The sequence below is a fragment of the Oncorhynchus keta genome, chromosome 20 (assembly GCF_023373465.1).
Source record: "Oncorhynchus keta strain PuntledgeMale-10-30-2019 chromosome 20, Oket_V2, whole genome shotgun sequence".
Lineage (NCBI taxonomy): Eukaryota > Metazoa > Chordata > Actinopteri > Salmoniformes > Salmonidae > Oncorhynchus > Oncorhynchus keta.
Window position 1 is genome coordinate 22444423 of NC_068440.1, and position 27964 is coordinate 22472386.

At 44.4% G+C, this 27964-nt stretch overlaps 2 protein-coding genes across 4 annotated transcripts in view; one reads left to right on the top strand and one right to left on the bottom strand.

The window, feature by feature from the left end:
* Nucleotides 1-194: 194 nt before the first annotated feature.
* fkbp9 (FKBP prolyl isomerase 9) lies at nt 195-16503 on the top strand. 3 transcript variants are annotated; one of them, XM_052472366.1, is made up of 11 exons: nt 195-816; nt 2054-2199; nt 8674-8863; nt 9306-9451; nt 9674-9799; nt 9930-10245; nt 13571-13716; nt 13823-14012; nt 14090-14235; nt 14345-14508; nt 14882-16503. In XM_052472366.1, exons 1-11 carry the CDS (start codon nt 614-616, stop codon nt 15056-15058), a joined length of 1950 nt encoding a protein of 649 aa, XP_052328326.1. In that variant the 5' UTR covers nt 195-613; the 3' UTR covers nt 15059-16503. The 3 variants fall into 3 exon arrangements, with proteins under 3 accessions (XP_052328326.1, XP_052328327.1, XP_052328328.1); XM_052472367.1 differs by lacking the exon at nt 9674-9799 and having other exon boundaries at nt 197-816; XM_052472368.1 differs by lacking the exon at nt 9674-9799 and having other exon boundaries at nt 204-816; nt 10056-10245.
* A 304-nt stretch (nt 16504-16807) lies between these two features.
* Nucleotides 16808-27964, bottom strand: part of LOC118398981 (uncharacterized) — a 97545-nt gene continuing 86388 nt past the window's right edge. Inside the window, exons 51-56 of the mRNA XM_052472369.1 lie at nt 27677-27810; nt 27118-27301; nt 23354-23527; nt 20757-22973; nt 18760-18810; nt 16808-18504 (exon numbers count right to left, since the gene is read on the bottom strand). Coding sequence (XP_052328329.1) covers nt 18788-18810; nt 20757-22973; nt 23354-23527; nt 27118-27301; nt 27677-27810 — 2732 coding nt within the window. The 3' untranslated portion in view covers nt 16808-18504; nt 18760-18787. The remainder of the gene's footprint in view (nt 18505-18759; nt 18811-20756; nt 22974-23353; nt 23528-27117; nt 27302-27676; nt 27811-27964) is intronic.

Below are 27964 nucleotides of genomic sequence, written 5' to 3' on the forward strand. Positions count from 1 at the left end.
TTATATTTATGTTCGGCTATGTATGTTTTATAAACGTGTTGGTTATGTTATATAAAACGTGTATATTCTTGTATAGGCCTATCACCCACTAATTAGAGTTGTCTCTGTAGCCTACAGACTTCCCCCTCCCCTGCCACGTCGAGACATTCCAGAGAGAGAGAGAGAGGGTCACACACAGAAACACCCCCTGAAAAACTCAGACACTGTTCCACCGCCACTCCATAGCCAAGCCTTGCGTAATAGCCCTATAGACTGTACATGTGTGACTGAATGTTAACTAGGCCTATTCTACAGTAGTAGTTTGTGTTTGTTGGTCTTGCGGTGGGGATGTAGTTTATTTGATCTCTAGCTGTGACTATAGGCCCTCCGTTTGGCGTTTCCACGTCTACATATCTGTTGTGTGCTACTGCGCCTGCGCCATACGTGGTACCCAAATCCTCCCATTCAATTCAATCCCGAACAGACAGGGATCAAGGGAAGAAGACAAGAACTGGAAGCAGAAGACCAGAGGAATCGGAACAATCGGGGGAAAAAGAAAGAGAGCGATAACAACCGCTACAAGTCACGGTTATCCACCATACTTTTTGTCGGTAAAGGAGAGAGGCGTGTGAAGATGAAACAGTGCGTGCACGGGATGATATATCTGGCGGTTCTGGTGGCGTTTGCCGCCTGTGACGCCCCCCCGGTACCGTTAGATGACATCGTGATTGAGAAAACGTTCGTGCCAGAGCAGTGCGTGCGCGCTGTGAAAGTAGGGGATTATGTTCGCTACCATTATAATGGCATGTTCCCGGATGGAAAGAAATTTGACTCCAGGTAAGAACGTTTTTATTTTTCCACTCTTCTCCACTCCTGTAGTTCCTGCACGCAGTTCACGTTGCAGAGAGTAGCGTGCACGTCAATAAATTTAAGCGTGCGTTTTATTAGCCGGTCGGACCAAACAGCCACGCAGGAAGAGAGAACGAGAGCCCCCATTCACTGAGAGAGAGGGAGACTCTTCATGCTGTCTCCAAGTCTGAACTAAATAAATAGTGAAACTATATTTTCACTCCAGAGTAAACAGTCATATTCTGCTACTAAATATATGGTTCGTTAACCAACTGCAAGGACGTACACGTGTAGGCCTTCCTAGCCTACTCTAGAGCATGCACACACAGGTAGCATATCTGGTGTGTGAGTGTATGTCACCTATGGCCAGCAGAGTGATCATGTAAAATTAAAAAAATACTACAAATATGAATGAATTCATTAATGTAAACCCTTGGGCAGAAAGAGACCAGTAGGCCCAATAAGTAATGTGCGTGGCAGAACTGAGATACAGTTGGCCAGTGTAGTAGGCTAGGCCTAGTGATACGACATGGTAACCACAGTCTCACCGCAGCCAACCAAGTCACTGTTGGCCAGTGTAGTAGGCTAGGCCTAGTGATACGACATGGTAACCACAGTCTCACCGCAGCCAACCAAGTCACTGTTGGCCAGTGTAGTAGGCTAGGCCTAGTGATACGACATGGTAACCACAGTCTCACCGCAGCCAACCAAGTCACTGTTGGCCAGTGTAGTAGGCTAGGCCTAGTGATACGACATGGTAACCACAGTCTCACCGCAGCCAACCAAGTCACAGTTGGCCAGTGTAGTAGGCTAGGCCTAGTGATACGACATGGTAACCACAGTCTCACCGCAGCCAACCAAGTCACAGTTGGCCAGTGTAGTAGGCTAGGCCTAGTGATACGACATGGTAACCACAGTCTCACCGCAGCCAACCAAGTCACAGTTGGCCAGTGTAGTAGGCTAGGCCTAGTGATACGACATGGTAACCACAGTCTCATCGCAGCCAACCAAGTCACTGTTGGCCAGTGTAGTAGGCTAGGCCTAGTGATACGACATGGTAACCACAGTCTCGCCGCAGCCAACCAAGTCATGACTGAGTGAATCAGTGAAGTAAGTGAGTGAATGAATACATGAACGTATGGACATTTTTACCTTGTTTCTTGTCTTTCTTTCTGTCTTTTTTGTTTGAGATGTTGGCAGCTCCCATAACTTCTGTGTGTTGCAGCTATGACCGCAGCAGCACCTACAATGTGTATGTGGGTAAGAAGCAGCTGATTGAAGGGATGGACAGAGCTCTGGTAGGGATGTGTGTCAACGAGAGACGACTGGTCAAGATTCCCCCACAACTGGCCTACGGGAAGGAAGGATACGGTAAGTTCATAACATAGATTTTAACATTAATATACATCATATAATGGAGTTTTAGCTTATAATTGAGGTTTGGGAGCAAAGACATCTCAACTCCTCCCCTATAACCAATCAATAACTATATTTATACTTACCTGTTCTACCTGTAACCTGTGTGTTTTGCATGTAACAATAAACATAGCTAATAACTTAGTTGATAATATAGCTTGTAACATGGTTATAGACATTGTTGTCTCTTGTCTGTTTGATTAATAGTGCAGCTGCACAGGTAGCAGTGTGTGTGGGTGGTTGGATCTGTGTGTTTTTAGGTTTGTGTGTGTGTAGAAGCTGGTGTTTACTGTTCGGAGGTATTCATAAACACCAAGCATTAATGCAAACTTGACAGGAAGTGGGTGGTCCATGTTGAATTGGGTCACAGTGACATCACAGACCAGGAAGTGCTGCTTGTTAATGTTACTGTACGCTGCATAGTGGCCTGAGATTTTATTTATTTTATTTCACCTTTATTTAACCAGGTAGGCTAGTTGAGAACAAGTTCTCATTTACAACTGTGACCTGGCCAAGATAAAGCAAAGCAGTGCAACACAAACAACAACACAGAGTTACACATGGAATAAACAAACATACAGTCAATAACACAATAGAGAAAAAGTCTTAATACAGTGTGTGCAAATGAGGAAAGATAAGGGAGGTAGGCAATAAATAGGCCATAGTGGCGAAACAATTACAATTTAGCCATTAAACACTGGAGTGATAGATGTGCAAAATATGAATGTGCAAGTAGAGATACTGGGGTGCAAAGGACCAAAACATTAATTAATAAATAACAGTATGGGGATGAGGAAGTTGGATGGGCTATTTACAGGTGCAGTGATCTGTGAGCTGCTCTGACAGCTGGTGCTTAAAGTTAGTGAGGGAGATATGGGTCTACAGCTTCAGTGATTTTTGCAATTCGTTCCAGTCATTGACAGCAGAGAACTGGAAGGAAAAGCGGCCAAACGAGGAATTGGCTTTGGGGATGACCAGTGAAATATACCTGCTGGAGCGCGTGCTACGGGTGGGTGGTGTTAATGTGACTAGTGAGCTGAGACAAGGCGGGGCTTTACCTAGCAAAGACTTATAGATGACCTGGAGCCAGTGGGTTTGGCGACAAATATGAAGCAAGGGCCAGCCAACGAGAGCATACAGGTCGCAGTGGTGGGTAGTATATGGGGCTTTGGTGACAGAACGGATGGGACTGTGATAGACTGCATCCAATTTGCTGAGTAGAGTGTTGGAGGCTATTTTGTAAATTACATCGCCGAAGTCAAGGATCGGTAGGATAGTCAGTTTTACGAGGGTATGTTTGGCAGCATGAGTGAAGGATGCTTTGTTGCGAAATAGGAAGCCGATTCTAGATTTAATTTTGGATTGGAGATGCTTAAAACTTCATGAGGATAAGTGGGACGCTAGTGTCCCACCTCGACAACTTCCGGTGAAATTGCAGTGCGCGAAATTCAAATTACAGAAATAGTCATATTTAACATTCATGACAATACAAATGTCATGCATCAGTTAAAAGCTTAACTTCTTGTTAATCCAGCCGCTGTGTCAGATTTTAAAAAGGCTTTACTTGAAAGCACACCATGCGATTATCTGAGGACAGCGCCCAGCCCACAAAGCATTAAAAACATTTTCTAACCAGGCAGATGCGCCACGAAAGTCAGAAATAGTAATAAAATAAATCACTTACCTTTGAATATCTTCTTCTGTTGGCACTCCAAAAGGTCCCAGCTACATCACAAATGGTCGCTTTTTTTCGATGAAGTCCTTCATTATATCCCCAAAAACTCAGTTTAGCTGGCGCGCTTCATTCAATAATCCACCGGTTTCCCTCCTTCAAAATGCATACAGAATGAATCCCAAACGTTACCAATAAACTTCACCAAACAAGTCAAACAATGTTTATAATCAAACCTTAGGTACCCTAATATGTAAAGAAATGATCAAATTTAAGACGGAGAATCGTTATTGTCATTACCGGAGATAAACAACAAAGTACCCACATTCACCAGAACGAGTAACAAACACTAAAGCCAAAATGGGAGCCACTACAAATTACAAACTACAAATTCTAGCTAATTTTTCCAAAAACAAGCCTGAAACTCTTTCTAAAGACTGTTGACAGCTAGTGGAAGCCCTAGGAACTGCAATCTGGGAGGTATTCCCTTCATATTAAAAATGACAGCCATAGGAATCAATGATGGGCTGAATTTCTTTTTTCTGGATGGTTTGTCCTCGGGGTTTCGCCTGCCATATCAGTTTTGTTATACTCACAGACATTATTTTAACAGTTTTAGAAACTGAGTGTTTTATATCCAAATCTACCACTTATATGCATATCCTAGCTTCTGGGCCTGAGTAACAGTTAGTTTACTTTAGGCACGCTTGTCATCCAGACGTCAAAATACTGCCCCCTAGCCCAAAGAGGTTAATGTGAGTCTGGAAGGAGAGTTTACAGTCTAACCAGACACCTAGGTATTTGTAGTTGTCCACATATTCTAAGTCAGAACCGTCCAGAGTGGTGATGCTGGACAGGCGAGCAGGTGTGGGCAGCGATTGGTTGAAGAGCATGCATTTAGTTTTACTTGCATTTAAGAGCAGTTGTAGGCCACGGAAGGAGAGTTGTATGGCACTGAAGCTCGTCTGGAGGTTAGTTAACACAGTGTCCAAAGAAGGGCCAGATGTATACAGAATGGTGTCTGCATAGAGGTGGATCAGAGAATCCCCAGCAGCAAGAGCGACATCATTGATGTATACAGAGAAAAGAGTCGGCCCGAGAATTGAACCCTGTGGCACCCCCATAGAGACTGCCAGAGGTCCGGATAACAGGCCCTCTGATTTGACACACTGAACTCTGTCTGAGAAGTAGTTGCTGAACCAGGCGAGGCAGTCATTGAGAAACCAAGGCTGTTGAGTCTGCCGATAAAAATGTGGTGATTAACAGAGTCGAAAGCCTTGGCCAGGTTGATGAATACATCTACACTGTATTGTCTCTTATCGATGGCGTTATGGTATCGTTCAGGACCTTGAGCGTGGCTGAGGTGCACCCATGACCAGCTTGGAAACCAGATTGCATAGTGGAGAAGGTATGGTGGGATTCGAAATGGTCGGTGATCTGTTTGTTAACTTGGCTTTCGAAGACCTTAGAAAGGCAGGGTAGGATAGATATAGGTCTGTAGCAGTTTGGGTATGGAGTGTCTCCCCCTTTGAAGAGGGGGATGACCGTGGCAGATTTCCAATCTTTGGGGATCTTAGACGATAAGAAAGAGAGGTTGAACAGGCTAGTAATAGGGGTTGCAACAATTTCGGCTGATAATTTTTGAAAGAGAGGGTCCAGATTGTCTAGCCCTGATAATTTGTAGGGGTCCAGATTTTGCAGTTCTTTCAAAACATCAGCTATCTGGATTTGGGTGAAGGAGAAATGGGGAGGCTTGGGAAAGTTGCTGTGGGGAGTGCAGGGGCTGACCAGGGTAGGGGTGGCCAGGTGGAAAGCATGGCCAGCCGTAGAAAAATGCTTATTGAAATTCTCAATTATAGTGGATTTATCGGTGGTGACAGTGTTTCCTTGCCTCAGTGTCAGTGCAGTGGGCAGCTGGGAGGAGGTGCTCTAATTCTCCATGGATTTTACAGTGTCCCAGAACTTTTTGGAGTTTGTGCTGCAGGGTGCAAATTTCTGTTTGAAAAAGCTAGCCTTTGCCTTCCTAACTGCCTGTGTATATAGGTTCCTAACCTCCCTGAAAAGTTGCATATCGCAGGGGCTATTTGATGCTAATGCTGTACGCCACAGGATGTTTTTGTGCTGGTCAAGGGCAGTCAGGTCTAGAGTGAACCACGGGTTATATCTGTTCCTGGTTCTAATTTTTTTGAATGGGGCATGCTTATTTAAGATTGTGAGGAAAGCACTTTTAAAGAATAACCAGGCATCTTATACTGACGGAATGAGGTCTATATCCTTCCAGGATACCTGGGCCAGGTCGATTAGGAAGGCCTAATCAAACGCTCCATAAATTGTTTCAGGGAGCGTTTGACAGTGATGAGGGGTGGTCGTTTGACCGCAGACCCATTACGGACGCAAGCAATGAGGCAGTGATTGCTGAGAACCTGGTTGAAGACAGCAGAGCTGTATTTGGAGGGCAGGTTGGTTAGGATGATATCTAAGAGGTTGCCCATGGTTATGGATTTGGGATTGTACCTGGTAGGTTCATTGATAATTTGTGTTAGATTGACGGCATCAAACTTAGATTGTAGAATGGCCACGGTGTTAAGCATGTCCCAGTTTAGGTCACCTAACAGCACAAGCTCTGAAGATAAATGGGAGGCAATCAATTCACATATGGTGTCCAGGGCACAGCTGGGGGCAGAGGGTGGTCTATATCAAGTGGCAACGGTGACAGACTTGTCTCTGGAAAGGTGTATTTTTAAAAGTAGAAGCTCAAATTTTTGGGGCACAGACCTGGATAGTAAGACAGAACTCTGCAGGCTATCTCAACAGTAGATTGCAACTCCGCCCCCTTTGGCAGTTCTATCTTGTCGGAAAATGTTATAGTTAGGGATGGACATTTCTGGGTTTTTGGGGTCCTTCCTAAGCCAGGATTCAGACACAGCTAGGACATCCGGGTTGGCAGAGTGTGCTAAAGCAGTGAATAAAACAAACTTAGGGAGGAGGCTTCTAATGTTAACATGCATGAAACCAAGGCTTTTACAGTAACAGAAGTCAACAAATGAGAGCACCTGGGAAGTGGGAGTGGAGCTAGGCACTGCAGGGCCTGCAGGGCCTCTACATCACCAGAGGAACAGAGGAGGAGTAGGATAAGGGTATGGCTAAGGGCTATAAGAACTGGTTGTCTAGTACGTTCGGGACAGAGAGTAAAAGGAGCAGGTTTCTGGGAGCGCTAGAATAGATTCAATGCATGATGTACAGACAAAGGTATGGATGTGAACACAGTTGAGGTAAATCTAGGCATTGAGTGACGATGAGAGAGGTATTGTCTCTAGAGGCATCAATTAAACCAGGTGAGGTCACCACATTTGACATGAACAAACCCTTATTGTAGACAGATTAATCTGCTGACCCTCTTGAACTGAGACATAGAGGTGAACTCTGCTTTCGTGTTGTAGGAGTGCCCTTCATTCACAGTGAGACAGACATCACAGCCCAGACCGGTGGCTTCGCCGGCATTACCCACAGTTACATGCACAGCATTAGCAGTGTGTTTGTGCTATTAGTATGTGGGTATTAGTGTGTGTATTTGGGTGTGTTTGTGTGAATAAAGAGGTCACCAAGCGGACTGGTTGATTTTGCATGAGGAGAGATTAAAACAGAAATGTGTGGCCTTACTTGGAATGTAGGGACTGTTAAAGAGAGAGAGCAAGTGAGATGGAGAGAGAGAAAGGAAGATGTGGTGGCATGTATGGAGTGATAAATGTAGGTGTCTACTTTGTAGAGGGAGAAATGGAGGAGCGCGTCTCTGCCAGCAGAGAGAACAACTGCCAACTCACCAGTATGGATTTAATCACAGCCATCCTCAACTTCCCTACCCCTCCTTCTCACCTCCTCTCATCTTCCCTCCCTCATAACAATGTCTGTTCCATATATGGTTTATAATCTCTGATTCATTGCCTTCTTCATAGAGATAATTCCATGTTCATCTGTCTAGTTTAACAATGAGAGAAAGAAGAGAGAAAGTGGAGAGACAGAATGAGAGAAAGAAGAGAGAAAGTGGAGAGACAGAATGAGAGAAAGAAGAGAGAAAGTGGAGAGACAGAATGAGAGAAAGAAGAGAGAAAGTGGAGAGACAGAATGAGAGAAAGAAGAGAGAAAGTGGAGACAGAATGAGAAAAAGAAGAGAGAAAGTGGAGAGACAGAATGAGAGAAAGTGGAGAGACAGAATGAGAGAAAGAAGAGAGAAAGTGGAGAGACAGAATGAGAGAAAGAAGAGAGAAAGTGGAGAGACAGAATGAGAGAAAGAAGAGAGAAAGTGGAGAGACAGAATGAGAGAAAGAAGAGAGAAAGTGGAGAGACAGAATGAGAGAAAGAAGAGAGAAAGTGGAGAGACAGAATGAGAGAAAGAATGAGAGAAAGTGGAGAGACAGAATGAGAGAAAGAAGAGAGAAAGTGGAGACAGAATGAGAAAAAGAAGAGAGAAAGTGGAGAGACAGAATGAGAGAAAGTGGAGAGACAGAATGAGAGAAAGAAGAGAGAAAGTGGAGAGACAGAATGAGAGAAAGAAGAGAGAAAGTGGAGAGACAGAATGAGAGAAAGAAGAGAGAAAGTGGAGAGACAGAATGAGAGAAAGAAGAGAGAAAGTGGAGACAGAATGAGAGAAAGAAGAGAGAAAGTGGAGAGACAGAATGAGAGAAAGAAGAGAGAAAGTGGAGAGACAGAATGAGAGAAAGAACGAGTGTAACTAATGTCATCCTCCCTTACTCCTCCAGGTGATGTAATCCCTTCAGATGCGATCCTCCATTTTGATGTTCTGTTGTTGGACGTGTGGAACCCTGATGATGTGGTTCAGATGAAGACGTACTACACCCCTGAGAACTGCTCTAGGAAGGTAGAGGTGTCAGACTACGTACGTTATCATTACAACGGAACACTGCTGGACGGAACACTGTTCGACTCCAGGTTAGACACGAGATAAGTTGTCGACGACAAAACACTACTAACACACACGTCATGCTACTAACACACATTACACACTACTAACACACACTACAACTATTATCACACACTACTAACACTCACTACATACTACTAACACAATATAACTACTAACACACACTACTAACACACGCCACACACTACTAACACAAACTACACACTACTAACCCGCACTACACACTTCTAACACACGCTACACACTACTAACACACACTACACACTACTAAGAAATCTACACGCACAGGGAGAGGCATGAAGAGAGGCCCTGCAAGGAAGGAGATGATAGAGGAGAGGAGGGTTACATTTGTAGGATTTCCAATAAATAAATATCTGCTGTGTTTGTGGTCTTCTAATAAGTATTTTCTCATTCGCTCCCCATTTCCCTCCCCTCTCCCTCTCCCTGTAGCCACACCCGTATGCGTACCTATGACACCTATGTGGGGATTGGCTGGCTGATCGCTGGCATGGATCAGGGGCTTCTGGGCATGTGTGTCGGGGAGAAACGCATCATCACCATGCCCCCATCGCTAGGATACGGATCAAACGGTGATGGTTAGTAGGTGCTGCTGGGTAATGGAGTTGTTTCTGAGTGTTATCCCAGTCCAGGCCTCTCTAGTACTATTGGACCAGAGATGGCATCATAAGTGTAACCGTCTCTCCAGGTAGTGATATCCCTGGTGTTTGACGTGGTCCTACTGAACTTACATAACCCTAGTCTAACCCTCCTATCTCTCCTCCCCTTTCTTTCCATCCATCCATCCCATCCCTCTCTAGGTAGTGATATCCCACAGCAGGCCTCCCTGGTGTTTGACGTGGTCCTACTGAACTTACATAACCCTAGTCTAACCCTCCTATCTCTCCTCCCCTTTCTTTCCATCCATCCATCCCATCCCTCTCTAGGTAGTGATATCCCACAGCAGGCCTCCCTGGTGTTTGACGTGGTCCTACTGAACTTACATAACCCTAGTCTAACCCTCCTTCCTATCTCTCTTCCCCTTTCTTTCCATCCATCCATCCCATCCCTCTCTAGGTAGTGATATCCCACAGCAGGCCTCCCTGGTGTTTGACGTGGTCCTACTGAACTTACATAACCCTAGTCTAACCCTCCTATCTCTCCTCCCCTTTCTTTCCATCCATCCATCCCATCCCTCTCTAGGTAGTGATATCCCACAGCAGGCCTCCCTGGTGTTTGATGTAGTCCTCTTGGACCTCCATAACCCTAAAGACGGCGTCAGTATCATCAACCAGGACATACCTCAACCCTGCCACAGGAAGAGTGTTGCTGGGGACTTCATCAGATACCACTATAACGGATCACTACTGGACGGGACCTTCTTCGACTCCAGGTGAGGAAGAGAGCGATGAAGAGAGAGTGTGTGTGACTTCATAAATGTGTATGTAAAAAGTGCTTCCTTATTGCCTTTGGGCATTGTTTTCCCTTTATTTGTAATTCTTCTTTTGTCCTCACGGTGGCAGTAACCTTAAACTAAACTAGATAGACAAATGAGTTCAAGATTTACTGAATGAATCCAACCAGGAGAATAAAAATGGCACTTTTATCTTACAAGAAAACAAGTAAATTTAAGTTCAGACTGAATAGGGTGTAGAATTTAGAATCTACAACTTAGTTACTTAGATTTAGAAATGTAGGCAAAGGTTTTGTGTTTGTAACATGTTTCATTCTGTACATATGATTATTGTCCTCTCAGCTACTCCTGTAACCATACATATGATTATTGTCCTCTCAGCTACTCCTGTAACCATACATATGATTATTGTCCTCTCAGCTACTCCTGTAACCGTACATATGATTATTGTCCTCTCAGCTACTCCCGTAACCGTACATATGATTATTGTCCTCTCAGCTACTCCCGTAACCGTACATATGATTATTGTCCTCTCAGCTACTCCCGTAACCGTACATATGATTATTGTCCTCTCAGCTACTCCAGTAACCGTACATATGATTATTGTCCTCTCAGCTACTCCTGTAACCGTACATATGATTATTGTCCTCTCAGCTACTCCTGTAACCGTACATATGATTATTGTCCTCTCAGCTACTCCTGTAACCGTACATATGATTATTGTCCTCTCAGCTACTCCCGTAACCGTACATATGATTATTGTCCTCTCAGCTACTCCCGTAACCGTACATATGATTATTGTCCTCTCAGCTACTCCTGTAACCATACATATGATTATTGTCCTCTCAGCTACTCCTGTAACCATACATATGATTATTGTCCTCTCAGCTACTCCTGTAACCATACATATGATTATTGTCCTCTCAGCTACTCCTGTAACCATACATATGATTATTGTCCTCTCAGCTACTCCCGTAACCGTACATATGATTATTGTCCTCTCAGCTACTCCCGTAACCGTACATATGATTATTGTCCTCTCAGCTACTCCCGTAACCGTACATATGATTATTGTCCTCTCAGCTACTCCCGTAACCGTACATATGATTATTGTCCTCTCAGCTACTCCTGTAACCGTACATATGATTATTGTCCTCTCAGCTACTCCCGTAACCGTACATATGATTATTGTCCTCTCAGCTACTCCCGTAACCGTACATATGATTATTGTCCTCTCAGCTACTCCCGTAACCGTACATATGATTATTGTCCTCTCAGCTACTCCCGTAACCGTACATATGATTATTGTCCTCTCAGCTACTCCCCGTAACCGCTACATATGATTATTGTCCTCTCAGCTACTCCTGTAACCGTACATATGATTATTGTCCTCTCAGCTACTCCAGTAACCGTACATATGATTATTGTCCTCTCAGCTACTCCAGTAACCGTACATATGATTATTGTCCTCTCAGCTACTCCAGTAACCGTACATATGATTATTGTCCTCTCAGCTACTCCCGTAACCGTACATATGATTATTGTCCTCTCAGCTACTCCCGTAACCGTACATATGATTATTGTCCTCTCAGCTACTCCCGTAACCGCACATATGATTATTGTCCTCTCAGCTACTCCCGTAACCGTACATATGATTATTGTCCTCTCAGCTACTCCTGTAACCGTACATATGATTATTTTCCTCTCAGCTACTCCTGTAACCATACATATGATTATTGTCCTCTCAGCTACTCCTGTAACCGTACATATGATTATTGTCCTCTCAGCTACTCCCGTAACCGTACATATGATTATTGTCCTCTCAGCTACTCCAGTAACCGTACATATGATTATTGTCCTCTCAGCTACTCCCGTAACCGTACATATGATTATTGTCCTCTCAGCTACTCCTGTAACCATACATATGATTATTGTCCTCTCAGCTACTCCCGTAACCGTACATATGATTATTGTCCTCTCAGCTACTCCCGTAACCGTACATATGATTATTGTCCTCTCAGCTACTCCAGTAACCGTACATATGATTATTGTCCTCTCAGCTACTCCCGTAACCGTACATATGATTATTGTCCTCTCAGCTACTCCCGTAACCGTACATATGATTATTGTCCTCTCAGCTACTCCTGTAACCGTACATATGATTATTGTCCTCTCAGCTACTCCCGTAACCGTACATATGATTATTGTCCTCTCAGCTACTCCTGTAACCATACATATGATTATTGTCCTCTCAGCTACTCCAGTAACCGTACATATGATTATTGTCCTCTCAGCTACTCCCGTAACCGTACATATGATTATTGTCCTCTCAGCTACTCCCGTAACCGTACATATGATTATTGTCCTCTCAGCTACTCCTGTAACCGTACATATGATTATTGTCCTCTCAGCTACTCCCGTAACCGTACATATGATTATTGTCCTCTCAGCTACTCCCGTAACCGTACATATGATTATTGTCCTCTCAGCTACTCCAGTAACCGTACATATGATTATTGTCCTCTCAGCTACTCCAGTAACCGTACATATGATTATTGTCCTCTCAGCTACTCCCGTAACCGTACATATGATTATTGTCCTCTCAGCTACTCCCGTAACCGTACATATGATTATTGTCCTCTCAGCTACTCCCGTAACCGTACATATGATTATTGTCCTCTCAGCTACTCCCGTAACCGTACATATGATTATTGTCCTCTCAGCTACTCCCGTAACCGTACATATGATTATTGTCCTCAGCTACTCCCGTAACCGTACATATGATTATTGTCCTCTCAGCTACTCCAGTAACCGTACATATGATTATTGTCCTCTCAGCTACTCCAGTAACCGTACATATGATTATTGTCCTCTCAGCTACTCCAGTAACCGTACATATGATTATTGTCCTCTCAGCTACTCCCGTAACCGTACATATGATTATTGTCCTCTCAGCTACTCCAGTAACCGTACATATGATTATTGTCCTCTCAGCTACTCCCGTAACCGTACATATGATTATTGTCCTCTCAGCTACTCCCGTAACCGTACATATGATTATTGTCCTCTCAGCTACTCCCGTAACCGTACATATGATTATTGTCCTCTCAGCTACTCCCGTAACCGTACATATGATTATTGTCCTCTCAGCTACTCCTGTAACCGCACATATGATTATTGTCCTCTCAGCTACTCCTGTAACCGTACATATGATTATTGTCCTCAGCTACTCCCGTAACCGTACATATGATTATTGTCCTCTCAGCTACTCCTGTAACCGTACATATGATTATTGTCCTCTCAGCTACTCCCGTAACCGTACATATGATACCTACGTGGGTAAGGGCTATGTGATTGGTGGGATGGACGAGGGTCTGATTGGAGTCTGCATCGGAGAGAAAAGACGCATCATTATCCCACCTCACCTCGGATACGGAGAGGAGGGCACAGGTATGTATAAAATAGTGTGTGTGTGTGGTGTGTGTTGAGGTTTTCAGTGTACCATCATTTATAGAAAGGTGATTTCATCATCGCCCCCTCATCTCTCCCCCACCAGGTACTAAGATCCCAGGTTCTGCTGTCTTGGTGTTTGATATCCACATCATAGACTTCCACAACCCATCAGACACAGTGGTGATCACTACCAACTATAAACCAGAGGTGTGTGAGACTCTGGCTAAGAAAGGAGACTTTGTTAAATACCACTACAACGCTTCACTCATGGATGGATCCTTCATCGACTCCACGTGAGTAGGAAGATACACTTGGACATGCAAGCACACGCACACACACACCACACACTTCTAACAATCGCTCTCTCCAGGTATAACTATGGGAAGACGTATAACATTGTGCTAGGAGCCAACCAGGTGGTTCCAGGGATGGAGGAGGGGCTGAAGGAGATGTGTGTTGGAGAGAGAAGACACCTGGTCATACCTCCTCATCTGGGCTACGGAGAGAGGGGAGTGGGTGAGTTACACACACGCCCACACACAAACTTGTGCACAGACAAAGACACAAACTACAAACTTGTCCACGTGCTGTTATTAACCCATTCATGTTCATTGGTGTGTTATAGATGGTGAAGTGCCGGCCAGTGCTGTCCTGATCTTCGACATCGAGATGATTGAGATGGAGGCGGGACTTCCTGATGGCTACATGTTCATCTGGAACGAGGACGTATCAGCTGACCTCTTCACTGAGATGGATGCAGATAAGGACCTACAGGTGTTGGCCTCAGAGGTACGCATCGCAGCTAAACCCCACCCTCAGCTACACGCTAATAGACATACACATGACACTGTGGGTCCTCATGCATCTCACCTATTTTTTATCTGCTCTGATTGAAGACAACTGGACAGCGTATGGCTGCATCTCAGTAGTCTTAAATAGCCTCCTCTCCTTCATCTGCACTGATCTGTAAACACAAGACAAGTAAAAGCAAATATGGTGGACGAGAAGCCCTACAGAAATAATGTTTTGTATTTCACCCATCCAGTTAATTTTGATCAGTTCAGGAAGAGAGGAGACAATCTAGTTGATTAACCGAGGCAACTGGCTAACCAATTCACAATTCTCCCTCCCGATCTCTCCACACCCCCATCCCTCTGTCCAGTTCTCAGACTACATTCTGCGTCAGGTGAACGAGGGTAAAGGACGTCTGGCCCCTGGGTTCGACGCATATCGCATCATTGAGAACATGTTTTCTAACCAGGACCGTAATGGAGACGGAAAGATCACAGAGGACGAGTTCAAACTGAAGGCCGACGAGACCACACACGATGAGCTATAAGAGAGGGGTGCAGAGTGTGTGTGTGTGTGTATGAAGGGGCTTATATGACGGCAATATAAGACGAGGGTGTGTGTGTGTGTGTTTGTGTGTGTGAGGGATTATATTGTTGGAGGGTGGCGGGGTGAGATGGCAAAGGGTCAGATGTATAGAATTAGAGTTGGTCAGATGTCTATAGAGAACCAAAGAGAGAGGCAGGATATATTCTGAGTAATGGGCTGAGAATCAAATGGTGGTTTAGTTAGTTTTTACCTGTCGTCTTCGGTGACCAAAGCAGTCTGGTGTTGGCATGGGGAGGGAATGAGAGGGGAGAATAGGAAAGCAGGAGGAATACATTTTGAGGAGATGAGCAATGTAAGAGCATTAGAACAAAGGCCCACGTTTTGGTTAGTAGAGCAGTTTCCCAAATCCAGCCCTTAAGTACCCCCAACAGCATACATTTTCTTTGAAGCCTTGGACAAACTCGTCTGATACGTGTCAACTAATCATCAAGCCCTGGATGAGTTTAATATGGTGAGTTTTACAACAAAACGTGTGCTGTTGAGGGTAACATTACTGGAGGACTGGAGTTGGGAAACATTGCATTAGAGGAGCTTGATGTGTTTCTATTGTTGATGATGATGATGTACCTTTGTTCACCTGCTCTGGCAACACTGATGTGCTTATTATTTTATTATTGAGGTACTGTTCAGATGGTGTTTTTTTTTTGTATTTTGTTGGTGTTGCCTTTTTCATCTGTGAGAGAATAAGTGCCTGACAGTGATTTAGTGACAAACTCTCCACTTTCTGAAGATGATCTCTGGATCTATGTTCTATCCCCCGTGTTTAATAGTTAGTTATTGTCTGTGGGTCAAACGCTTTCAATTTCAAATCTTCTGTCCCACCAACATATCTTATAGAGCACAATTACAGTACTATAAAAATGTTATTTATTGTATTAACAAACACCATGATGGATGCAGTCAGGTGATTGCAGAATTGCTTCCACAGTACCATCTATGCAAGTTCCGTACTATCCAGCTAACGTGTGTGTTTTAGTAAAGGTTTGCCAAATGATTCAGGTGCTAAAACTTTGTTTATATTCCTTGTTGTCATGTGTACAAACGCTTCCTGTATTCTCTGCTGTCTAAGCCAATCAAGTACAATACTACACATCTAGTCATTCAGCTGCCCACTCACAACACTGTCTCCTATGCAACATTTACCTATATGTTGGTGCCACTATCAGGTAGTTCCCCCCCCAATAGATTGTGTTATAATTATGCTATGCTCTGCACACACACCTCACCTGCACCAGCTTTGGCAAAGTGTGTGAAGTGTGTACGTGTGTGTTTGCAACAGTTGAGTTTGTTTTATATCTGATGCCTCTGTTTGAGAGTAATGAGTGATAATGATGCTGTAAATGTGTCGTTTCTAAGGTGCATTTGAATAAATGCACATTCCAACAAGACCTGTCTCTCTCTCTTTAGGTGCAATGTGTGTGTGTGTGTGGCTTGCATATGGTGGGAACTGCGCAGCCGGAATAAAAACAGCCAGGGGGCGACAGGAAGGGAGGGAGAACGGAGGAGTAATGAGATAAAGAAAGAGAGAGAGAGGGGAAAAAAAGTGCCGGTTTGAAGTGAAGATATGAAACTCCACTTCTTGGTCAAGGACACCAGAACAGAAACAGTTGTTTTCTAAGTTTGGAATGTATAACAACCATGGAGTCTTTAGCGCGAGCCCGCCTGCCCCTGCACACACACAGTTTCTGGCCGAGGCATAGAATTGTTTTATTGGCTTATATGGATAGGGCTAAATGTACATGTTTCTTACAGAAGAAATATGAAAAGCATATGCATAACCATGGTAGCAACTGAAAGGGAAAAGTTTGGAGATAATGTGAGTCCAACAGACTGATTCCAAACATTACACTTGATTATATGTGCATTTGACATTTAATGTATTTTCCACAGCATTTGTTGACACTCTGGATACATTCAGTAACATGACAAGACTATTCCTGGAAAATATGCAACATAAAACTAAAAAGGGTTTGAGTAAGGAAACTGGTGTCTCCAAGTGGCCACACACATCTCCTAAATCATTTGAATGCACTTCTATGACTCAAAGAAAAGTCTTCAACTTGAAAGTATTTTTTGAGCTCTCCTAGCTGTGCCGTTGAGGAACGAGAGCAAGAACACTTGTAGTTTCATTTGGAACACAACCCTGCATTCCCGTCTTCACAGAATTACTGCTGTTGTTTACACAATCCAAAAACAGTCCATTATAAACCGCAATGTGGGTAGGGTGGGCATGATTTGAAAGCTCGTTCTATTGCCAAAATGAGTCATAAAATAGGATATTGCAGTGTTAGGCTTTCACAAGGCAATTCAGAGAAACAGATGGTCATGTTGGGGCGCATAGAAAGGAGTCATGAGTGCATTTGGTGCGTGTGGAGCCTCTAGTTTCTGTCACAATAAACAAACATAGGCTATTTCTGTTCAGAACAACCAAGGGTATGATGCCATGTCATCTTGTAACTACATCAAACATGGTGGTGCTAAACGTTTATACTGTAGTAAACATGAGTTTTATGATTTGGAAATGTGAAGTGCACATTTGGACACAGGTGTTTGGCTTGTATGACATCAAAGCGGTATTTATTATAATACTCAAATTCTCATGTTTCAAAATACAAGTCATCTCAATTTATAGCATTTTGCTCACTCAGACAACAAAAACATTTCAAAAGTTGGCCAGTTACCGGGAGGGATAGGGGCAACTTCTTGTTGCGCACGGTGCTCAAGTTCAGAACGGCTGTCAGTCAAAACCCATACAGCGCTGTGAGGCACACAGCCAGAACTCTGACGTCATGTATAGCATGTTACTGAAAAGCCACTACGTTCCAATTTAGGAGCTTATTAGTGCCCCAAATCTGTATACGGGTACGAGAGTAAAGGGCTACCAACGTATAAGATACAAAAATAATATTCATATTAAACATAATAATCCACATTCAAGAAAACAACATCAACTGAATCTTTTATGCCTTATTTAAATGGTGAACATTGCTTGAGTATAACATTCGCTTGGTTTGCAATTAAAATATACTGTCTTGTATCTTTAAAAAAGTAAATGTAAAAAAATAGTAGTAAACATAAAAAAATATTGTTTGCTCCTCTTATGCCACAATCAGTAGTCATTGAAACTAAACAGCTTTCAAGTGATTGGATGGGAGTTTATTCTGACAAGATTAGGCCCCTCCCACAGGGATGTAACTACTTCTGCTGAGCCACCAGCGACAGATCAAGCTCTGGCAAGAGGGTTACCTTTAAGTAATACAAAATAGAGGAAAACCAAGAATGTTCATTTTAAAACTGACATTCGGTAACAAAATTTTACTTTATCAATCTGTGTGTGTGTATACGTCTCCTCCATGTCCAGCGATTGTACAGCAGTCAGTGCTTCACCTGGAACACATGCACACACACTCTGGTCAGTTCCCTAATTTCTTAAACACTTTGAAACAATGTTATGATCTTAGTCAGATATCACTGTACTGGCAGCAGAACAGGAGCAAATGGCTCAGCTTCAAAATGTTAGTGATCAATTTAGTGATACTCGAGTCCTGCCCGTACACTGATGAAAAAACGGGCCGTGCCCGGCCTTAACCCAATGTATAATGTTGGGGCCTGCCGGGCTCGGGTAGCAGAGCTCTAACTCACGTTAAGGAAATCCAGGCCAGCGGGGTCCTCACTGAGGGTGTGGCAGATACTCTGTAGAAACAGACACACACATACAAGATAAATTACAGGTAAACTCAGCAACAACAAAAAAATAACGTATTTTTCAGGACCCTGTCTTTCAAAGATAATTCATAATCCAAATCCATTGTAAAGGGTTTAAACACTGTTTCCCATGCTTGTTCAATGAACCATAAACAATGAATGAACATGCACCTGTGGAAAGGTCGTTAAGACACTAACAGCTTACAGACGGTAGGCAATTAAGGTCACATTTATGGAAACTTAGGACACTAAAGAGGCCTTTCTACTGACTCTGAAAAACACCAAAAGAAAAATGCACAGGGTCCCTGCTCATCTGCATGAACGTGCCTTAGGCATACTGCAAGGAGGATTGAGGACTGCAGATGTGGCCAGGGAAATAAATTGCAATATCCGTACTGTGAGACGCCGCTACAGGGAGACAGGACGGACAACTGATCGTCCTCACAGTGGCAGACCACGTGTAACAACACCTGCGCAGGATCGGTACATCCGAAACATCATACCTGCGGGACAGGTACAGGGTGGCAACAACAACTGTCCGAGTTACACCAGGAACGCACAATCCCTCCATCAGTGCTCAGACTGTCCGCAATAGGCTGAGAGTGGCTGGACTGAGGGCTTGTAGGCCTGTTGTAAGACAGGTCCTCACCAGACATCATCAGCAACAACGTCGCCTGGGGGCACAAACCCACCGTCACTGGACCAGACAAGACTGGCAAAAAGTGCTCTTCACGGACGAGTTGCGGTTTGGTCTCACCAGGAGTTACGGTCGGATTCACGTTTTTCGTCGAAGGAATGAGTGTTACACCGAGGCCTGTACTCTGGAGCGGGATCGATTTGGAGGTGGTGGGTCGGATCAGAGGGTGAGGGCCCCCCCCCCCCAGAAATGTCCGGGAACTTGCAGGTACCTTTCTTGTAAGAATGGGGTTCTCACAGCAGGAACTGGTAAATCTGGTGCAGTCCATGAGGAGGAGATGCACTGCAGTACTTAATGCAGCTGGTGGCCACACCAGATACTGACTGTTCATTTTGATTTTGACCCCCCTCCCCTTTGTTCAGGGACACATTATTCCATTAATGTTAGTCACGTGTCTGTGGAACTTGTTCAGTTTATGTCTCAGTTGTTGAATCTTATGTTCATACAAATATTTATTTAAGTTTGCTGAAAATAAACGCAGTTGACAGTGAGAGGATGTTTCTTTTTTCGCTGAGTTTAGTTATACAGTACAGCAAATACACCATCACATTTTAGTAATTTAGTGAGGGCTCTTATCCAGAGTGGCTTACATTGGTGAATTAATCTTAAAATAGCTAGGTGAGACAACATATCGCAATTGTAGCAAGTACATTTTCCCTCAACAAAGTAGTTATCAGCAAAGTCAGTGTTAGTAGAAAAAGACAAGTGCATTACAGTGTTACAGCAAAGATATTGTAAAGCAATAGAGACGGAGCACTCATCACCCAGCATTACAACACTGGGACAGTCTCTGTCTTAATATGGCCACAGAGGGCAGGACCCTTCCTCCATGCTGGGAGGGGGAGGCATCGCCATAGCATCGCTTAGCATAGCAATAGTAGCCTAGTAGCCATAACATTGACATCAGTAGTAGGTGAAGCAGCTTTAGCTACATCTGTAGCAGAGGTGCTAGCTGTTAGCCATCACGCTAAGAGAAGCAGAAGGGAGAAAAGTGGTAGCTGCAGTGACAGTGCTAGCCGAAGGAGATGAGGTAGCCGAGGAGAGGTAGCATTAGCAGTAGTATTAGCCGTAGCATTAGCCGTAGCATTAGCCTTAGCTTTAGCAGGCAGGTTGTTTTTGGTCTTGATGACATTGCTGCAGTAGCGTGCCCACTTCCGTGCTGGCTGAGGGAGAACATAATAGGCAGGGGGTCTGAGGAAGAAGTTGGCCCATGGGTACCAACCACCAATAGTAGTACCTGCTGTGCTGGTTTCAATGGCAACCCCGGTGTCAGTAGCAGTCCAGGCGGAGTAGCTGGCTGGGTCAAGTGATGGCTGGGTCAATGCCAAATAGCTGGGGTTGGCTGGAGATGGTGTGGTAGAGTAGAGGCTTCCTGGGGGCATAACAGTCCCAGTAGAGCCGAGTCCAATCCCAGACCTAGGGTAAGCCTGTCCACGGAAGTCCATGTCTGAGTAGCCCATCTCTGGGTAGAGCAGAACTCCAGGGTAGCCAGGTCTACTTCCAGAAGAGACAGCTCCAGGGTAGGAAGTACCAGCTAGACCTGTTGTAACATAGCCTGCCCCTGGGTAGCCTGTTCCCCAGTTGCCCCCAGACCACCTTGCCTGTGGCTGTGACTGTGTGTTACTGGGGCTGGGGATAGGGTTAATGGGGGAGTTGGAAGTGAACTGACTAACACTGACAACTCCAGCGTAACCTGAACCAGGGTAGGTGTAACCAGGGTAGGTGTAACCAGCATAGGTGTAACCAGGGTAGGTGTAACCAGGTAGAATCTCTGGGGGCTGTGGGTCAGTGGGGTTAGGGCTAGAAGAAACTGTAACCCCTCCAGTGTAAACCCCCTGGGCTAGTGTGGCATTGGTAGTGGGGGTATAACTCTGGAAGTTGGGGTTAGAGTTGGAGTTAGGGTTCTGGAAGTTGGGGTTAGAGTTAGGGTTCTGGAAGTTGGGGTTAGGTTTGGAGTTAGGGTTTTGGAAGTTGTGGTTAGGTTTGGAGTTAGGGTTCTGGAAGTTGTGGTTAGGTTTGGAGTCAGGGTTATGTTTGAAGTTGGGGTTAGGTTTGGAGTTGGGAGTGAACTGTCGGCTCTCGTAGTTCCAGGGGTCTCTGTCCTCGGGTTCCTGTAGGGATAGCTTCCTTTTTAGCGGGTTGGGTAATGCCGCCACTATGGCGATGGCATGACCTTTCGAGTCAGCCCTCATCTTCTCCCCTCCAGGGTTAGGGCCTGTTGCCCTGGTATGAGCCTCAGCGCTCTCTGCACTCTCTGGGGTGGTTAGGGCAGGAGGAAAGTGGGGGGAGCGCAACAAAGAGACAAAGTATTCCACAAATTGATCACAGTCTACGATGGAAGTCTTCTTCTTAACCCCAGAGGCGTAGACAGGATCTGGCTGGGGTGGAGGTGGAGGAGTGAGGCAGGGAGGGATTGCCGGGTGTTGGGGGGTCATGGGTCCGGGTGGGGGGGTCATGGGTCCGAGTGGGGGGGTCCTGGGTCCGGTTCTTTCTGGGTGCAGGTGGGGGTAAGAGGTGTTGTTGGGAGGGTTGGCCTGGGTCTGGAGGGGTCTGACTGCTGAGGTTGGGTTGGGAGGTCTCTTGGTTGGTTGGCTGGACTGTTTGGGTAGTTGTTTGTTGACTAGGCAGGAAGGTTGGCTAGGTTTGACCTGGCTTAGGCTCGCCGCAGAAGTGGCTCTGGTGGGGGAGAATGCAGCGGGGGAGTAGGGGGAGAGCAGGGGGGGCTCAGAGGGACTAGCTCTGGGGGAGGCTTTGGAGGAACAGCTGGAGCTACGATTATGTCTCTTAGAGCGGGTGTGAGAGCGTGAGTGGTCAGAATGTCTCTTAGTGTGTTTGCGGTCACTGTGTGTGCGTTTGGTCCTGTCACTGTGTCCGTCTTTGGCTTTGTCAGTGTGTGTGAGGTCACTGTGTTTGCGAGTGTGTGTGCGGTTTCTGTGTGTGCGTTCACTGTGTGTGCGAGTAGGTTTAGCCTTTTCAGTATGTTTCTGAGACTCAATTTTGTCCGAATGTTTGACAGTGAGCTTCTGGCTATTGGATAGTGTGTGTGTGGGTTTGCACAGTGTGTGAGTGGGTTTCTTGCTAGAGGACTCTTTGGCAACAGTCAGGCTGTCGGCAGGGATACCGGAGGGCTTGGTGGCAGAATGGGGAATGAGTTTGGGTCTAGTATATTCTGGGGCTGTTGAACTGGGTTTGGGGTGTGTGCGTGAAGGTTTAAGTTTAGTTTGAGAGTCGGAGTGTGTGTATGTGAGTTTCGGCTTAGTGTTGGATTGTGTGGGTAAGGGTGTGATGGTGTGTGTCTGGTTAACAGTGTGTGTTTCAGAAGACTTGGTGACTTCAGGAGATGATAGACAGATGACAGGGGCAGTGTGACCCTCAGGGGGGCGAGACACCTTTCTCTTCTTCACCTGCTGCTGACCCCTCACCTCTGACCCCTCAACGTTAGAACAATGTTTTCCTGAGAGACAGAAGCAGGGAGGGAGAAAGAGAGAGATCTATATTTAATTGATCAGAGTGAGAGATATACTTAATAAGGCCCAAAGTGTGGGATATGGCCAATATACCACGGCTAAGGGCTGTTCTTATGCACGACGCCACACAGAGTGCCTGGATTCAGCCCTTAGCTGTGGAATATTGGCCATATACCACAAACCCCCGAAGTGCCTTATTGCTTTATAAACTGGTTACCAACATAATTACAACAGTACAAATATTTGCTATGATATGATATACCAAGGCTGTCAACCAATCAACATTCAGGGCTCGAACCACCCAGTTTATAATTACAGTATTATCATCATTTTCTGTTGCTTAACAGTAAGATAGTATTCAATTTACCCGTGTTTCTCCTACATCTCTGTGGCGGTAGGAATTGCCCCAAGGCCTGATGGGAGACCACCTGGCACTCCACAATCTCCTGCTTGACCACTATTGGTTCAGGTTTGCTGGTGACCATGGTGAGGAGTTCAGTCTGGTTCTGCTCTCTACAGATCTCCTGCAAACGGGATACAGCTGGAGAGGGAGGGAGGGAGAGAGGTTTACAAACATATATTATGATAAATAGAGATGAAACTTGTGGTAAAAATGGTCAAATAAGTATAGCCAGTTATAATTGTAATGGCTTAGCAGACAATAAGAAAAGAGTATCAGTATTTACCTGGCTGAAAGAGTAGGAATATAATATATGTTGTTTACAGGAAAGCCATTTAACAATTTTAAATGAAGTTGTGTGGAAAAAGGATTGTGCGGTTGGGGAGGTGGGCTTGTGAAATATACTTATTCCATGGGCAAAGCGGTGGTGATATTAATTAACAATTCATTTAAAGTTTTCAGTCTTTTTACTCAGTACTTTGTTGAAGCACCTTTGGCAGTGATTACACTGATGTTCAATCATGTTCAAGTCCAGGCTCTGGCTAGGCCACTCAAGGACATTCAGAGACCTGTCCTGAAGCCACAACTGCGTTGTCTTGGCTGAGTGCTTGGGGTAGTTGTTCTGTTAGAAGGTGGACCTTCTCCCCAGTCTGAGGACCTGAGCGCTCTGGAGCAGGTTTTCATCAAGGATCTCTTTGTACTTTGCTCTCTCAGTATCTTTGCCTCGATCCCAACTAGTCTCCCAGTCCCTGCCGCTGAAAAACATCCCCACAGCATGATGCTACCACCACCATGCTTCACCGTAGGGATGGTGCCAGGTTTCCTCTAGACATGACACTTGGCATTCAGGCCACCCTACCATAAAGGCCTGATTGGTGGAATGCTGCAGAGATGATTGTCCTTCTGGAAGGGTCTCCTATTTTCACAGAGGAACTCTGGAACTTTGTCAGAGTGGCCATCGGGTTCTTGGTCACCTGCCTGACCAAGTCCCTTCTGCCCCCCCGATTGCTCAGTTTGGCCTGGCGGCCAGCTCTAGGAAGAGTCTTGGTGGTTCCAAACTTCTTCCATTTAAGAATGATGGAGGCCACTGTGTTCTTCGGGACCTTCATTGCTGCAGAAATGTTTTGTATACCCAGATATGTGCCTTGACACAATGCTGTCTTGGAGCTCTACGGACAATTCCTTCGACCTCATGGCTTAGTTTTTGTTCTGACATGCACTGTCAACATCGGGACCTTATGCTGTATTGTGAATAGACATGTAATCCATGTTAGAATAAGGCTGTAACGTAACAAAATGTGGAAAAAGTCAAGGGGTATGAATACTTTTCCGAATGCATTATATATATGGGGGATACAACCTTCCCTGTTCTGCAGATGTTGCTCTGAAGAGACAGAATCATTAGTTCATTTGTTTTGATACTGTCCAAAAATAGCTTGTTTTTGGTCACAGTTTCAGGAATGGATGAGGAATTGCACCATTTACCTGGAGCGAACTCTGCAGATAGCACTGCTGGGTGATTTGAAAAGTCATAGTCAATCTATCAATAATACTCTTAGATAACATGTTTATTTTATTTACAATCTGTAGAAACTATGAGAATAGAAAGGTTCAGAACTTTTGTGAAATATCACAGCACAGTTGAAAAAGATATCGTAAATAGAAAATCGGACGGTATTCAGAGATAGATGGGAGGGGTTGAGTGGAGCTGAAGGATGGGACTAAAAAGAACAAGATAACTAATGTAAAATATACTGTATCCGTAAAATGTATATATAATGTATAAATTGGAATTAGAAGCCTAAGTGTTGGTGTTCAGTGTTTGGTAAAATAAATATATAAAAATATACATACGTGTGTGTGTGTATATATGTGTCTACGGCACTGCATCGCAGTGTGTATATATATATATACACACTGCGATGCAGTGCCTTAGACACAGACCGACAGTGTCACCAGCAAGGTACCCCCACATCATCACACCTCCTCCTCCATGGTGGGAATCACACATGTGGAGATCATCCGTTCACCTACTCTGTGTCTCACAAAGACACAGCGGTTGGAACCAAAAATCTCAAATTTGGACTTTCCACCGGTCTAATGTCCATTGTTCATGTTTCTTGGCCCAAGCAAGTCTCTTCTTATTATTGCTGTCCTTTAGTAGTGGTTTCTTTACAGCAATTCCACCATGAAGGCCTGATTCACACAGTCTCCTCTGAACAGCTGATGTTGAGATGTGTCTATTACTTGAACTCTGTGAAGCATTTATTCGGGCTGCAATTTCTGAGGCTGGTAACTCCATGATAAGGGAATTTATATGTTTAAAGTAATGACTAAAGGATTCCATCCTGAAATCATATAATTGTATGAAATGTGTTAGTAGTCATAATTCCATAATATGTGTGACTAGACCATTGTGTTGCTGTGTAGTGGTGTAAGAGTTGAGAGAACAAAGGACAACAGGAGAAAGAGGCTCCTTCCAAGGTCCCTCTAATCTAGTGAGGGAGGGAACGGCCAGCTTGGTAGTGATAAACGAGGAATGTGGACTATGGGGAAAGATACAACCCGCCTACTGTTTGTGTGTCTGTGTAAGTAGGTGTGTGTGTGTGTGTGTGTGTGGGGGGGGGACGTTCTCTGAATAAGCCTTACGGAACTTTGCCTAATTATTAAACCCAGGGTCTTACAAACCTCGGGGATTGGTAAAAGCTTAAATAATTGTTTAGTTATCATCATTGGGATTGAAAATTCTCGTGACACTCTTATGAACTTATTCTCTGCAGCAGAGGTAACTCTGGGTCTTCCTTTCCTGTGGCGGTCCTCATGAGAACCAGTTTCATCATAGCGCTTGATGTTTTTGCGACTGCGCTTGAAGAAACTTTCAAAGTTGACATTTTCAGTATTGACTGACCTTCATGTCTTAAAGTAATGACGGACTGTCGTTTCTCTTTGCTTATTTGAGCTGTTCTTGCCATAATATGGACTTGGTCTTTTACCAAATAGGGCCATCTTCTGTATACCATCCCTACCATGTCACAACACCACTAATTGTCTCAAACGCATTAGGAAGGGAACAAATTCCACAAATGTACTTTTTATAATAATATAATAATATATGCCATTTAGCAGACGCTTTTATCCAAAGCGACTTACAGTCATGTGTGCATACATTCTACGTATGGGTGGTCCCGGGAATCGAACCCACTACCCTGGCGTTACAAGCGCCATGCTCTACCAACTGAGCTACAGAAGGACACGTATTAATTGAAAGGCATTCCAGGTGACTACCTCATGAAGCTGGTTGAGAGAATGCCAAGAGTTTGCAAAGCTGTCATCAAGGCAAAGGGTGGCTACTTTGAAGAATCTCAAATATAAAATACATTTTGATTTGTTTAACACTTATTTGGTTACTACATGATTCCATATGTGTTACTTCATAATGTTGATGTCTTCACTATTATACTACAATGTAGAAAACAGTAAAAATAAAACCCTGGAATGAGTAGGTGTGTCCAAACTTTTGGCTGAAGTGTTATACATGCAAAAAATATATATTGGGGATTGGAAATTATGCAGACAATTACATTGATGGAAGCCACAATATTAAAGCTGATCTACCACCTTAAAAAAAGGAAGAGAAGTGAGTGAGTGATTTAAATCTACAGGTTCCGAAGCAACATGCAGATAATCACACTAGTCCCAGATCACCCAGAAGTCTATCAACAATCACTCACCTTTATCAAAGAGCATCCGTTTGATCTCGTCAAAGTCAGCAGGGGCCAGAATCACCTCCTGTAGCGTGCCAGGCTCATCATGGTTCTGCTCCTCCACCTCCTTAGCAATCTGCATCAGTCTGGACTGTTCTGCCAACCCTCGGGCTGGTACCACACCAAGGAAATACCACGGGTACCTCATTGTCTGAGCGTGGTGGGGAGAGACTAGCGGAGATTAGCTGATGTGTCGTGAGTGTACCGTAAATATTCATTTTTATATAATTTTTTTTAACTTAGATTTTATTTCACTTTTCCAATATAAAAACAGAGCAGCAAAACAGAATTGCAGAAACAAAAGCAAAAAATAAAACAACTCATGCCATAAGGTAGGAACAGTACAATATATGACATTTTCTTTCAAAAAAAGTTTTTGTCTTAAGGCACATGTCAAACTTTCCATGACATAGATTATTTTAATTATATTTCTTTTTAGTTGTGTCATTGTTCTACAATCACCATTTATGTGAGTATCTAGTGTGTGTATGGTTGAGTAAGAGGTGTGTACGTGTGTGTGCCTCACCAGGTACAGCTGTCGGTGTCTGTATTTGAGGACGTGGCTGATGAGTAGAGTTTTTTCAATTTTGCTGCCACACGACACACACAGGTAGAAGGACACCTGGCCCTCACTGCAACACTCTATCATTGCACTGAGACCTACACACACACACACACACACACACACACACACACACACACACACACACACACACACACACACACACACACACACACACACACACACACACACACACACACACACACACACACACGAGAGAATGACAAAGCCCTTACAGTACTGTGGCACACA

Excerpts from the sequence above, each read along its gene's own strand:
- fkbp9 (XM_052472366.1), top strand. The coding sequence starts at position 614 with ATGAAACAGTGCGTGCACGGGATGATATATCTGGCGGTTCTGGTGGCG. Across the intron at positions 2,200-8,673 it reads CTACGGGAAGGAAGGATACG|GTGATGTAATCCCTTCAGAT; the intron begins GTAAGTTCATAA and ends TTACTCCTCCAG. Across the intron at positions 9,800-9,929 it reads TCCATCCCATCCCTCTCTAG|GTAGTGATATCCCACAGCAG; the intron begins GTAGTGATATCC and ends ATCCCTCTCTAG.